At 43.0% G+C, this 13,119-nt stretch overlaps 1 protein-coding gene across 2 annotated transcripts in view; it reads left to right on the plus strand.

Moving 5' to 3' along the window:
- Positions 1-13,119, plus strand: part of LOC119449464 (cytochrome P450 2A1-like) — a 32,871-nt gene that overhangs the window by 5,709 nt on the left and 14,043 nt on the right. For both annotated transcript variants that reach the window (XM_037712640.2, XM_049665222.1), the window contains exons 3-6: positions 1,699-1,922; positions 10,437-10,561; positions 10,693-10,799; positions 11,570-11,871. In XM_037712640.2, the coding sequence (XP_037568568.1) occupies positions 1,699-1,922; positions 10,437-10,561; positions 10,693-10,799; positions 11,570-11,871 (758 nt within the window). The remainder of the gene's footprint in view (positions 1-1,698; positions 1,923-10,436; positions 10,562-10,692; positions 10,800-11,569; positions 11,872-13,119) is intronic.

The following is a 13,119-nucleotide window of genomic DNA, read 5'->3' on the forward strand; positions in this document are numbered from 1 at the left end:
AGAAAAAAAAGTAAGCAAGGCATGATGTCAGCTAGAAGATTACATGCCATTTCACAGGGCTGGTAACAATCCGGAACATTTTTGTGCTTATGTTAGTGGTCTTGTGATCAGCGAAAGAAATTGGTTCAGTGCTTCTGAAAATTGATCTCCATTGACTACGTCAGCTTGATCTCTGCAACTGATTCCACTCGTGAATTGCGAAGTGGAGGAACGAAAGACAGAGTAGGTAAGTGCGGGAGAAAGTTCGGCCAACATTGAAAAAGGGGTCCAAGCGCGGAAAAGCTGCAGCTGCTGCTTTTACCATTGTTGCACTGTGATGGGTCGGGTTGCGATATATCTTTTAAAAGAATCTTATTCCAGAAGCTTTCCGCCTCCTTTCTAGTAATGCAAGGTCAACTCTGTTTTTAAACGTAGATATACTTGAATAGGAAGAGTAATCTGATACGATGAACCCAACGGAATTGTATTGTAGTTTTTCTAATCTCTTGATGAAGCATGCGGGATAAGGGCTCCAAATAAATGATAAATATTTCAAGTTTTTATCGGACGATTGAGTTGTAGGCTCGAAGTTTTGCATCCTTGTCAGCTTGGCGAAGTGTGCGTCGGAGAAAATTTGGAGTTTTATTTGCTTTCCCCTAAAGACAATCATTATGTGTGTTCCACGACAGATTAGTAGTCAAATAAAGAAATTAATATTTAAACGACTCGACTGGTTAATTTTAACATTATTTATTGCATAAGTGTGCGACAAGAAGTTATTTCGGGTAGTAAATCGCATTAGCTTTGTTTTCTTCATATTAATACTCATCTGTCAATCAAAACACCACAGGTTTATTTTCAGCAAGTCCTTTTATAGCTCTCTGCAATCATTATGGGTAGTAACAGCTCGATAAATAACAAAGTCATCGGTAAACAGAGAAATTTTTGAATTTATACTGACGTGAATATCGTTTATGTAGATTAGAAACAACTTTGGCCCCAAAATTGAGTGCAGGGGCACGCCAGACATGACGTGCTCGAAGTTAGACACGTCGTTGTCAACAAATACCGCTTGACACGTTTGGCAAAATTACTCTGAAACCTAATCGATGACTGCATTTTCTATTTTATGGCAACATGATTGTTTAATACTGGAAGTTCCGGCTACTATTTTTTCTTTTTCTTTACTTGTCCCTTGAAATGTGTGCTGAAAAGGCTCTGCTATGACTTTATCTTACATGTTCTTTATTAGAAAATTAAATTCTGGGGTATTATGTGCCAGAACCAGTATGCGATTATGAGGCACGCCGTAGTGGTAGGCTTCGGATTAATTTTGACAACCTGGTGCTCCCAACGTACACCCAAGGCACGGTACAAGGTAATTTTTACACTTCGCCTCCACCGATTCCCGATGGAGGCTGATGCACACCGCGGCTTAGCAGCGCAACGCCAAAGCTACTAAGCAACCCCGGCGGATGTATGTCCTTGATTCGAAATGTGCCCCGTGTCTTTCATGCGTAGTGTTGCTTAATCAAAGCTTACACTACAGCAAATATCTGATGACTAAATAAAGGGTAGTGAATGAAGGTTATCGTCTCCTGACAAAATATTGAAGCTATCACGATTCACGACACTTCAGCAAAACCCCTGTGGTGTCCGATGTATTAACACGCATTTTTCTTATATGCGCATTAACGGATTTGTTTTGTTTCCCTTCAGGTTCTCAGATGGCAAGTCAGCTGGTCAGCGATTACAGCGTGGTTGACCATAGCCAGTGGACTATTGGCACTTAAATACCTTGTGAGCAGGAAAAGAGACAAAAAAAGCAAGCGTTTTCCGCCCGGTCCGAGTGGTGTGCCGTTGCTCGGCTATCTCCCATTCGTGAGGAAACCGTATCACATTGCCTTTCAAGAGCTCAGTGACTGTTACGGGCCAATTTTCAGGTAGGCGTTCTTGAATGGCTGAGTAAACGTTTGCGAACCGATGACCAGTGTTACGCTTCATGTCGCTGTCTTTCATGAAGGGGCATAAAAGGACCTGTCGAGTAACTAATTTCAGCAATCAGAATATTTGGGAAATGAATATAACGTGTGGTTTACAAGTCGCAAGACTGATATTTACCAAACTTTCACCTTATAGTATCGCATCAGTTTGATTCGAAAAGGAAAATATGCCCTTCATTTATTTATTTATTTTAGCGACATACATAATGACATAACATTATTGATACTCAAGCTCTAGAAAACCCTAATTATGTAGAGCACAGGGACTAGTAGGGAGTGTTTCTCTTAGTTGAAATAGATCCCCCATATTTGCAAGAGAACACTTGCAATCTTTATTTATGCCGAAGCAAAAAAAAAAAAAAAAAGACATTTTCGCGAGCGCTGCGAATAGAAGTTGTAAATACAGAGTGAGCAACTATGTAACGTAGAAAATAATTAACACAATTAATAAACTCGCGTGTAATGTAAAAACTACCAAGGATTCGCCTGCCACCACTATCGCCGTTTTTAAGTAAAAATAAAGACATCATATATAAAAATAGATTCCACTTCCGTCATTAATACTGTTTTCATTATTCCTGAATACACTACCTGGGGTTTTCTTCAGAGAGGCCGACGAAAGAAAATTACTTTTAGCTTGCCTTGCATTAATTTTATGCCATACAGTGAGAATAGATGTTTTAAAATAGATGTTTCAAAATAAATAGTTGTTTTAGAGATTATATGACGTAGCTTGGTTTGGCGTGATGCATTCGCTTCGGGGTAGGCAAATTCTCATAAGTGCGTATCATTTCGTACACATCTGCGCTTTCTTTTCTGCAAAGGCTACGTGACTCAGTTTCCCAACATATACAGAATGCGCAGCTGCTGATACAACTGAGTCAAACTGAAAACTTAAAACTGAAAACTTCGTGACTGCGGCGAAGCTCAGGTACTTCGTGGCCTACTAATCCTTCAGCAGTCTGCAGTAAGGAATCGCATTGCGTAAGCGTTATGATGTAGTGCCGACTGCAACACTTCATTGCAGGCTGTTCATTGACACGAGTACTTTGTTTTACATTGACCATTTTTCACACGATAACTCCTGTTACAAAGTTATAGCTCGGCGCGAAACACTCCTGCATGTATCGGAACTTTCTTCAATGTTCCATCTTAACAAAACACAGCGCAAAAAACATGTAGACTAGCGAAGAAACGACAAACAAACACAGCGCAAAAAAGACGTAGACTAGCGAAGAAACGACAAACACGGGCGCTGTATGTTTGTCGTTTCTTCGCTAGTCTACGTATTTCTCGCACTGTTTTTTGTTAAGATGGAACCACACTAACTCGCCCAGCTCTCAGTTCTGATGAAGTACATTCCTGAACGCTGTCGCAGCTTCTCAAGCGAAAGAAGCTTGGGCGGAATACACTAAGTGAACTTACGAACGAAATTTGGCGTAAGAAAAATCTTACGAAATAAGCGCATTCACAAAGCTAAAATTGTTCGTAAGATCAGCAAGCTTGCGATGTCCGCCGCTGCAAGGTCGAGCGCTGTAGTCGAAAAGAAATAAAAAAATTATCGGCAACTTCACACTAAGTGATGCGAAGACTGGGCAAACAGCGAAGCTGGTGGCCCTTCCCTAGCTTTTACTTTGCTTTCCTTTGCTTAACTTGGTTTGACTTGGCTGGTTCTAAGCTTTACCTTCGCTTAACTTGGTTTGGCTTGGCTGGTTCTAAGCTTTACCTTCGCTTAACTTGGTTTGGCTTGGCTGGTTCTTAGCGAAACTTAGCCGACCCCGAGTATCAGGAGTATTGGGACGATACTGGGGGTCGGCGCGCAGTCTTCTAAAGGCCACTTTATAGTCCGACGTGTGTTCTTATGAAGTTGGTAAATTTATGGAAACGTTGGCGCTGATCACTGTGGTAATGTTGGCTGATTAGCCTTGACTTCTCTGAAGTGCCACTTTGGTTATGACAGACAGTACTGACGTCCGCAGTCTATGATTTATTACCGGTCTCCAGTATTGAAGTGTACATGCCATTGTGCCTTTCGCCTCCGTCGGAATACAGCCACCTAAACCTGCAAAACAAACTCTTGTCCTGGTGCGAGGCATCATTGTTTTTATTATCTGAGGAGAAGCCAAGAAGAAGCGATGAATGCTGATACGACGTCAAAGTGTGATAGGCTGCAAAACTTGCACGTGTGGATGTTACGTAGGGAAGTTTTCTGTGATAATTTTGGGAGTGTCGGGAGCCACGGCTTCTTTCTGCATTTCTATTTCAGGGCTAATTTAATAGCTCTGTGTGCCCTCGACAGGGACCCTACGCAAAGGGAGCGCGCGTTTGGTCGCCAGTTGGCGCTTGACGACATCGTCGACCAGCACCTTAGACGGTACCGGCTGCCGTGGGAGCTGATAATGAGCCTATGCGCGGCACTGGAACCGCACTGGCTACCGTGTGCAGCGCGATCACATCATATACCGATGAACATACGCGAGCTAGTGGCCTTGCCTTGAGGACATATAAACTATTTATTATGCAACTTGCTTTTTTTAACTTTCCGTAATTAAGGTCGATATAAAGGCATTTAGTCGGTTTGTTATTACAAACATGGGGGTGGAGGAGGTGATGTTGCTGCAGGTGGGGTTAGCCTTGCAGGCCTAGCCGGCAATGGCTCCGCCTGAGCGTCTCTTTTTGTGCCAAATATGTCCTCATGGGCCTATAAGTACTGCCTCTCGCAGATATGTGAAAAGAATGCGTGACACTTTTACTGCCATTCTTTTGACAGCTGAGCGGTGAACGGGCGAGCGCGATTGCGCTTGTCGGCGATGTAGCAGAAGTAGCAGATAGGGGTGCGTAATGATTTGCCGTAAGAATATAGCCTCAGCTGCTGGATGCTGATGTGCGGTCGTGTCATCAGTTGACCGCTTCTTTCATCTCCTGTCGTTTTAAATCCGAGTTCTGCTTCCTACTCGCTCCCAGACGACGGCGTAAGTTAAATGCGCTGCCACTTCGGTTGCACCCTTATCTTAGCGTAAGAACGTTTTCACTGAGAAATTGCGTACGAACAGCGCAGCTTAGTGAATTCCGCCCCCTGTCTAATGAGATTGCGTGCTTGAAGCGAATAGTGGTGTACATTTTCTAACGATTGTGAGCACTAGCGATTGCGCTGGAATGTAACCCCAGGTGGTCAAAGTTAATCCGGAGCCCTCCACTACGGCGTGCTTCATAATCAGAACTGGTTTTGGCACGTAAAACTCAAAAAAAAAAAAAAACGATGCCTCATGCATACATAACCGACGCTCCTGAGCCGGAGATCAAATTTCGATGACCGACGACTGTGCTCGACGCTACCAATGTCCTTTGAATGTTGTTTGTCTTGCTGCCAAGCTGACCCAGTATACGTAGAACTCAATTTTGCACTAGAGAACTCGAATAAGTAAGAGAGGTTCTCTTGCTTACTCTCTCTTTCTGTTCAAAACATGGATGCAAGTGGCATTCCTAGATCTAACGCAGGCAACAGCGTCTTGGTGGCTGTCTCACGACATCAGACTATTCACACGAGGGAACGCTAAGGCCGTAAAAACTTAGTTATTTTATACAAAGCACTTCTCCCCCTAACCTATGTGACCTGGTGCTTATCAGCTCTTGACAGGTGGCCATGGCCGGGCGGATGTATAAAACGACGCTAACAAAACAAACGAGCAATGAACCTTTTGCTCGCCGGTCACCGCCGAATTCGTTTTTTCACATTTGTTATACCAAGGTCCTTTTTTTTTTTTACTTGTTTGATAACAGTCTCAGTTTCCTGCGTACAGGAAAGTGAAGGGCAAGAGAAAACATAGATGATATTAAAAATTACTACGTCCTTGACTCCGTGCATCTGCCCGCAAAAGTTCTTGTAATGTGCCGAACAGCGAAATAGCACATTCACTTTATGACCTAAGCATATTCGCGTTGTAGAGACGGTGAACCATGGAACTGCCGAAAAGCTTATTGCACTAGGTACTACTGCAAATCATACAGCACGTGGCTGGGAGTCGAGAGCGGTGGCTGCGACGTGAGAGATGGAAAGGCATGAAAGAGCCCGCACAGAGAAAAAGATAAAAAGAAGAAATAGCAGGAGCGAAAGGAGGGGGTAGGAGGGGAGGACAAGTCACAATTGTAGAGGCTACAAACCTTAGATCGCACGCTTCGTCGACAGGCTCTGAACAACAAGGGAAACAAACTCGCATTATAACATCCACAGACAAAGTCGAACATATATGCGGTGATATGCGATGCTATGCTATGCCCCCAACACCTGTTTTTTTAGCTTTCTTTCATTAATTCTTTCTTTCTTTTACAATGTCACTATAGTGCATCATTAATTGGCGGCATTACTTGTTGTTCTGAAATGCAATTGATTCACAGCAAGCCAGCAATGCTTTCGTTGTTTGCTAAGGCAGACGGCGACAATGAATATTGCCACGGACAGCGTCAACCATTTTTAGAGAACCCCCAACGGATTTTACTTCATTTACTCTTTCTGATACGAAACTTTTTTTTTGCGTCACAAATTTATATCTCGTGCATCCGAGTGCAAAAAACCAGTTAGGACTTATTTATAAAAATTACTAGGGGTCCCTTATGCTACAACTAAGACGGCTTGAAGGCGAACGCCCGAGCGCCGCTAACTCAATGACACAACGATCACTTTTTTGCTGAGTCATCGTCACTCTGAACCCATATTATTCAGTCATTTTTGCAATTCTAGCTTTATTCAGTAAACTCGAACCGTTATCAGTACTTTTTTTGCTCAGACATCATCACTATGAAACCACAATTTACAGACATTTTTGCAAGTCATGTTTTTTTGCAAGTCACCCTTCCTATGACCAACCAAACTCGAACCGTGACTCAGCACTTTCTTTTTCTGAGTCACTCTCACTTGGACCCTCAAATCTCGCACATATTTTTTGCAAGTCACTCTCCCCTCCATAACCCCTTGATTCACTCTTAATTCACACTTGAGTTACTCTTGATTTACACTTGGTTTGCTCCATTACTCCCAATTCCCAATTTGCATCACTCTTGATTCACCATATCACCACTTGATTCACCTTCATTCACTCTTAATTCACTTTCATTTACGCTTCAATATCTTCATTATCATCATCATCATCATCAGCAGCAGCAGCAGCAGCAGCAGCAGCAGCAGCAGCAGCAGCAACAGCAGCAGCCTATATTTATGTCAACTGCAGGACGAAGGCCTCTCCCCAACTTGCGCCTGCAAATTTCCTAACTTCATCACCCCACCTAGTTTTCTGCCGACCTCGACTGCGCTTCCCTTCTCTTGGTATACATTCTGTAACTCTAATGGTCCACCGGTTATCCATTCTACGCAATACATGCCCTGCCCAGCTCCATTTTTTATGCTTAATATCAACCACCCGTATATCGGCTATCCCCGTTTGTTATCTGATCCACACCGCTCTCTTCCTGTCTCTTAACCCTTTCAGCCCTGAATTTTTTTTAACGTGCAGAAAATTTTTTCTTCGTTTTGTATTGATTTACTACGGCCTAAGAAGCACAAAAATATTAATTTTATTCGGAGTACCCCATCAGCATAAGATATGGCGTCATGTCCTATATATAGGACACCAGGGCTTAGTGGTTGTAAAGAGCAATATGAAGTATTTCGAAGTTGCATATTATTCTCGGCTGTATCACACATTTAAATGTATAAAAACTTGCATGATGGTCATTTGACAGTGGTTCTATTGCATCACAGGCATCAAAATTATTCTTCGTGCTGGTTATACACGGTTCATCATTGCACTTCAATGGCCTCTATCTTTGATAGTCGCTTTGTCGGATGTGTTTTCGTCATAGATAGTCAATTCTTCTACTGTACGGAAATTACTGCTCCCCAAGCCTGCAAAAGCAAACTATATCCCACTTTTCATCGTCATCGTCTGCTAGCTTCAACACGCAGACGTCCTTCATCATTGCACTTGAAAGGCCTCCATCTACTTGATAGTCGCCTTATCAGATGTATTTTCGTCATAGATGGCCAAATCTTCGCGTATTGTGCAGAAATTACTGCTCCCCAAGCCTGCAAAAGCAAACTGTGTGTAGCGCCCACCGACGCCGCAACGCGGCGACGCTAAGGTCGGCGCTCTCGGCCGGCGCCTTGGTGCCGGCTGCAAAAGACGACGAAAATAAAGTTGGGCGGCGCGTGCTCGATGCGTAAGCATGACACGCGCTAGTCTGTTGTAAAAGCATGCTGCGCTGGTCCTCTTGTTCGGGCGCTCCGCTGCGACCCCTCAGTGCCGGACATGTGTATCCTGGTTTTCATCGTCATCTACCTCCAACACGCCCACTTCCTTCATTATTGCACTTGAATGGCCTCCATTTACTTGATAGTCACTTTGTCAGATGTATTTTCGCCATATATGGCAAATTCTTCGTCTACTGTGCAGCAATTACTGCTCTCCTAGCCTGCAAAGGCAAACTGTATATCCTGATTTTCATCGTCATCGTCTTCTACCTCCAACACGCACACTTCCTATAGTGCAGCAAACATATTTGTGTCCTTGATACACATACTTATTACTATAGGAGTCCCCTTTCCACTGAATGCAGAAGTTCAGGCTGACTTACCGCCTTGGGAATAATAACACAAGAAATCGGAAGCTGTTACAAGCAACAGCGTCCTCACTGTACATTCAGCTTATTCCGGGCCCTTGACAACCATTGAGCCCTGGTGTCCTATATTTAGGACACGCAGATCATGGCGTGCTGCGGGCTATGCACAAATAATAGGCAAAAGTTCCCGATATAAATACACTCCTAACCATATCAGAAACAACACACAAAATTATGATTGCTACCGAGCCAATAGGTGTTGAGTAAAATATTATCAAAAGACGCGGAAACTGCTGCAGTCGTGTTTCTTGCCTTCCGCCATTTTGATTTCACCTCTAGGGCTTTCTGAGAAAGACAAGGATGAAGAAACTGTCGCCTATGCTGGCGGAGGTGTATGGAGAATAGCTTAAATACTTTTTTGAGTTTGCTAACCATTTGCGTAACGATTAAGAACAATTTCTTTTCGTGTCCTTTATATAGGACGCCAGGGCCTAAAGGGTTAACGTTAGGCCTAACATTTTTCGTTCCATCGCTCTTTGTGCGGTCCTTAACTTGTTCTAGAGCTTTTTTGTTAACCACCAAGTTTCTGCCCCATATGTTAGCACCGGTAGAATGCAATAATTGTACACTTTTCATTTCAACGACAGTGGTAAGCTCCCAGTCAGGATTTGACAATGTCTGCCGTATGCATTCCAACCAAATTTATTTCTTCTGTATATTTCCTTCTCATGGTCAGGGTACCTTGTGAGTTATTTACCTAGATAAACGTACTCCTTTACAGACTCTAGAGGCTGACTGGCGATTCTGAATTCTTGTTCCCTTTCCAGGCTATCGAACATTATCTTTGTCTCCTGCATATTTATCTTCAACCTCACTCTTACACTCTATCTCATCATTACCTTTCGTTTGACTCCTATCACCTGACAAAACCTCTTTATTCACCATCAATTCACGCATAATTAATCATCAATTCACTCTTAATTCACCCCATTCACCTCTCTGTATACCCATTTTTTATTATCGTTGCCATCATCACCCATTACTGTCATTAATTCTCAATTTTTCGCCACTTTTCGAGGTTTCCGACCCATTTTTACGCCTTGTCATGCTAAATATCATAATTATTTTAATGACTATCGTGACCATTTATGGATATTCATATTGCTCATGTGGGTACTTATCGATTGATATATAATGTTGTGGGATTTGTAATGATATTATTTAGTTATCGATGTTTTGTACATATTCCTTACCAATTTTTTGTCCGAATTTTGGTTCCACTTTTTCAAGGTCACCTCAAAATGAGTAATATAAGGCTTTCACCTTAATATATTGGTGCCTTCTGTTACGAACTCAGCATATTGCAGACAACTCGTGACGTCTCAAGTTTTTAATTTCATAGTTGTAAGGGTGTGAATTATCACAAATTATTTGATGCCTGTTTGCCGCCCCCTCAGTCGTGTTGTCGGCCTTAAAGTGATGGACTCCAGAGGTGCGGCAAAGCGGCCTAGTAGCAGTGTGCTGCGAAGTATGGACACGGAAAAGCCAATGGTCTATGACAGGAAGTTTACGTAAATTATGTAATCTGAATTGATCGTGAGCTGTCACGTTAGTTGTCACTTCGGCTTTTTTTCGTCAAAGTAAACCTCGTGACGAAACGTAATTCCTACAGGAATTATTAGAACAGAAAGGATTAAAGAGACCCGCATTGCCCTTTTAAGAGCACTAACAGAAGTTGCGCATAAAAACCTTACTTGGATTACCAAATGAAATCCTAAGCATACAATTTCCACGTTGAAAGTTATTAATTTTACTGCCACAATAACATTATGACGCTTACAGGCTCCGCCTTGGCTGCAAGGATGTGGTTGTGTTGAATGACGTCGCCTCTGCCCGGGAAGGACTCAACAATCCCGACGTTTTCTACAGGCCCGAAGACTTTGTATTTCGTTTTCTGGACACAAAAGGTTCGGTCCTCTACGACATTTTCGCTCGCTTTTCTCTTAACGTTTTAGTGGCTTTCATCGTGAGCAGCAGACACTGCTAGTAAGTGCTTCGCCAATTAGGAGTATTCCTGATTGTGTCCTTTTGCCGCCAGGAGTCGGAGCTTTGAACGGAGAAGCATGGCAAGCGAACAGAAGGTACTGCTTCCAGGTGCTCAGAAACTTGGGCTTTGCCAAGAAATCCATGGAGAAGCACATTCAAGTAAGAGCGAATGCACGGGAATTAAATGTGTTCACGTACGAGCCGAGAAGCCTGCAAGTACAGGATGAAGTAAAGAGCAGCGAAGTGCGTTCCTGCGCAGTCTTATAGTGAAAACTACAAAGTTTTGCTTCGAAAGGTGATGCAATTCTAGAATGAAACCTTGACTCCTAATCAACACACAGCTGCGCTGCCTGTCAAGTTTATGGTCATGGTAAAAGTTGTTTTGGCAGCATCACTAAAATGTTGCTCGGATACTGGCCTTTATAAACCACGGCAAACGAACTGCGACAATGACAAGCGAGACGGGGACGGCTTCTAACTTTCAGCAAAATATTAATTTGAAACCAACACATGTAATGTTGTCCTCAGAAATAAAATTTATTCGATGGAGCGTGCAATAAATAAATAAATAAATAAATAAATAAATAATAAATAAATAAATAAATAATAAATAAATAAATAAATAAATAAATAAATAAATAAATAAATAAATAAATAAATAAATAAATAAATCCCACCGCGATTGACGAGTGGCTATGGCGTCACACTGCTGAGCTCGAGATCGCTGTTTCAATCCCAGCTCAATCCTGTTTCAATCCCAACAATGTTCGATTGTTGGTCACAAGCAAAATTATACCTACTACTGTGCAAGGTATATGCCGGCAATCGGGTGGCTATATTAAGAAAATAAAATTGTAGGAAGCATTACTTAAAAGAGTTGACGCCGACGCGGTGGATCTCGTCTCTTCTCTCGCTCTTTCTCGAACTAGGAGGAGATTCAGGGCTTCACCAACCTATTGGAGTTCAGCAAGGGAGAGCCCGTGAAGGTGGCGCAGCAGCTCACTGCCAGCGTGGCCAATAACATGACGGCCCTGGTGTTCGGCGAACGCTACGATCCCCACGAGCCACGGGGTCGCTTGGTCGCGGAACTGCTGACCATGTTCCTGCTGAACGCCAACTTCTTCACGTTCTACGATTTCCTGCCCGTAGTGCGTTTCTTCGCTGCGTACATACCGAACACAAGGATCCGCATCATCAACTACGTTTTCAAAGAGTTCAAGAAAATTGCCAGGTTAGTATATACGCCGGCGCTGAAACCTGCGTGCAGCAACTATACCCGCTAGTCGGCACTAGGACTTTGAAAGGGCAGTGATCTTCCTAATTTGGACTGTCAGAAGCCTTCATGGGTATTTATACTATGCACGCATTAAAAACGTGGTCGTGCCGTTGCCTCTTTTCTGAGAGCTTAACAGTGTATGCACACTTACTTTGTATGTTGCGGGCGCTGTCGCCATTATTTGCAAAAAAAAAAAAAAAAAAGCTTCGCGCGTTTTGTCATTGAGTTCAAGTTACTTGAAAACTGAGTTTGTGCAGTGCGAATCGTAAACCGGAACCTCTAGGGACCGGAGAAATACATATACTCCGATTAAGAGACATTCCGTTTACAGCGAAATATATGCAGAGGGGCAGCACTCATACAGCCTCTTAACGCTTCTAGATATTTTAATCTCTAGCACGAATCTAGCATCTCATTTGTCCCGTAGTTTGGGCGCATTCGACGGCTGCTGCATTTACTAGGTGTCGCTAGTTACGGTCTTGAGGACGCGCCGTCGACGTATAAAAAAGAAAAAAAAAAGATATTACTGCTCCAGTCGGTGGCTAAATAACACGCAGTCGTGCAGGGGGAGTCCAAATTGTCGAACGGCCTGCTGTGAGGCATCCGAAGTTATGGTTGTCCTTATTTTGGTCACCTATCGGGTGACGGGCCGCGCCGCGTAGCTGTCCAGCTCTGGACATGGTATGGATTAAAAATCTATCAGCTTATTGCCTGCTTGAGTACTTCTCACCAATTTTCAAAGGTGAGTTTCTGCATTAAAGGCAGGTCTCGCGCGATATATAGTTCAGATCTTTCCTCAGTATTTAAAATTTCTTCAAAGCTGGCTTCTGTGATTTCGTTTGAAGTGAGTCACGAAAATTTTGTTTCCGATTAACGACATCCTTTTTTTTTTCGTCACCCAAGTACAGAACTAACCGATTTAGAGGCTTTCTCTCCGTTTAAGCGGCAATTCCGTTTAAGCGATTTCCGTTTACCGAGGTTCTATTTGAAGGAACACAAACGACATACCGAGGCACTGGCTTCCCACTTTTTGCATTGGAATCTTCAAACCAACTTTTTTAGACATGTGATCAAACATGAAACGCACATCAGAGATGGCCATTATGAAACGGCAACAGCAATTTTTTATGACTAAAATTTACGCTAGAGGCGCTCTCGCCGAGATCGCCAGTTTTCCTAGGCCATGAGAAGTCCTAGCGTAAA

Source organism: Dermacentor silvarum, chromosome 4 (assembly GCF_013339745.2).
Source record: "Dermacentor silvarum isolate Dsil-2018 chromosome 4, BIME_Dsil_1.4, whole genome shotgun sequence".
Lineage (NCBI taxonomy): Eukaryota > Metazoa > Arthropoda > Arachnida > Ixodida > Ixodidae > Dermacentor > Dermacentor silvarum.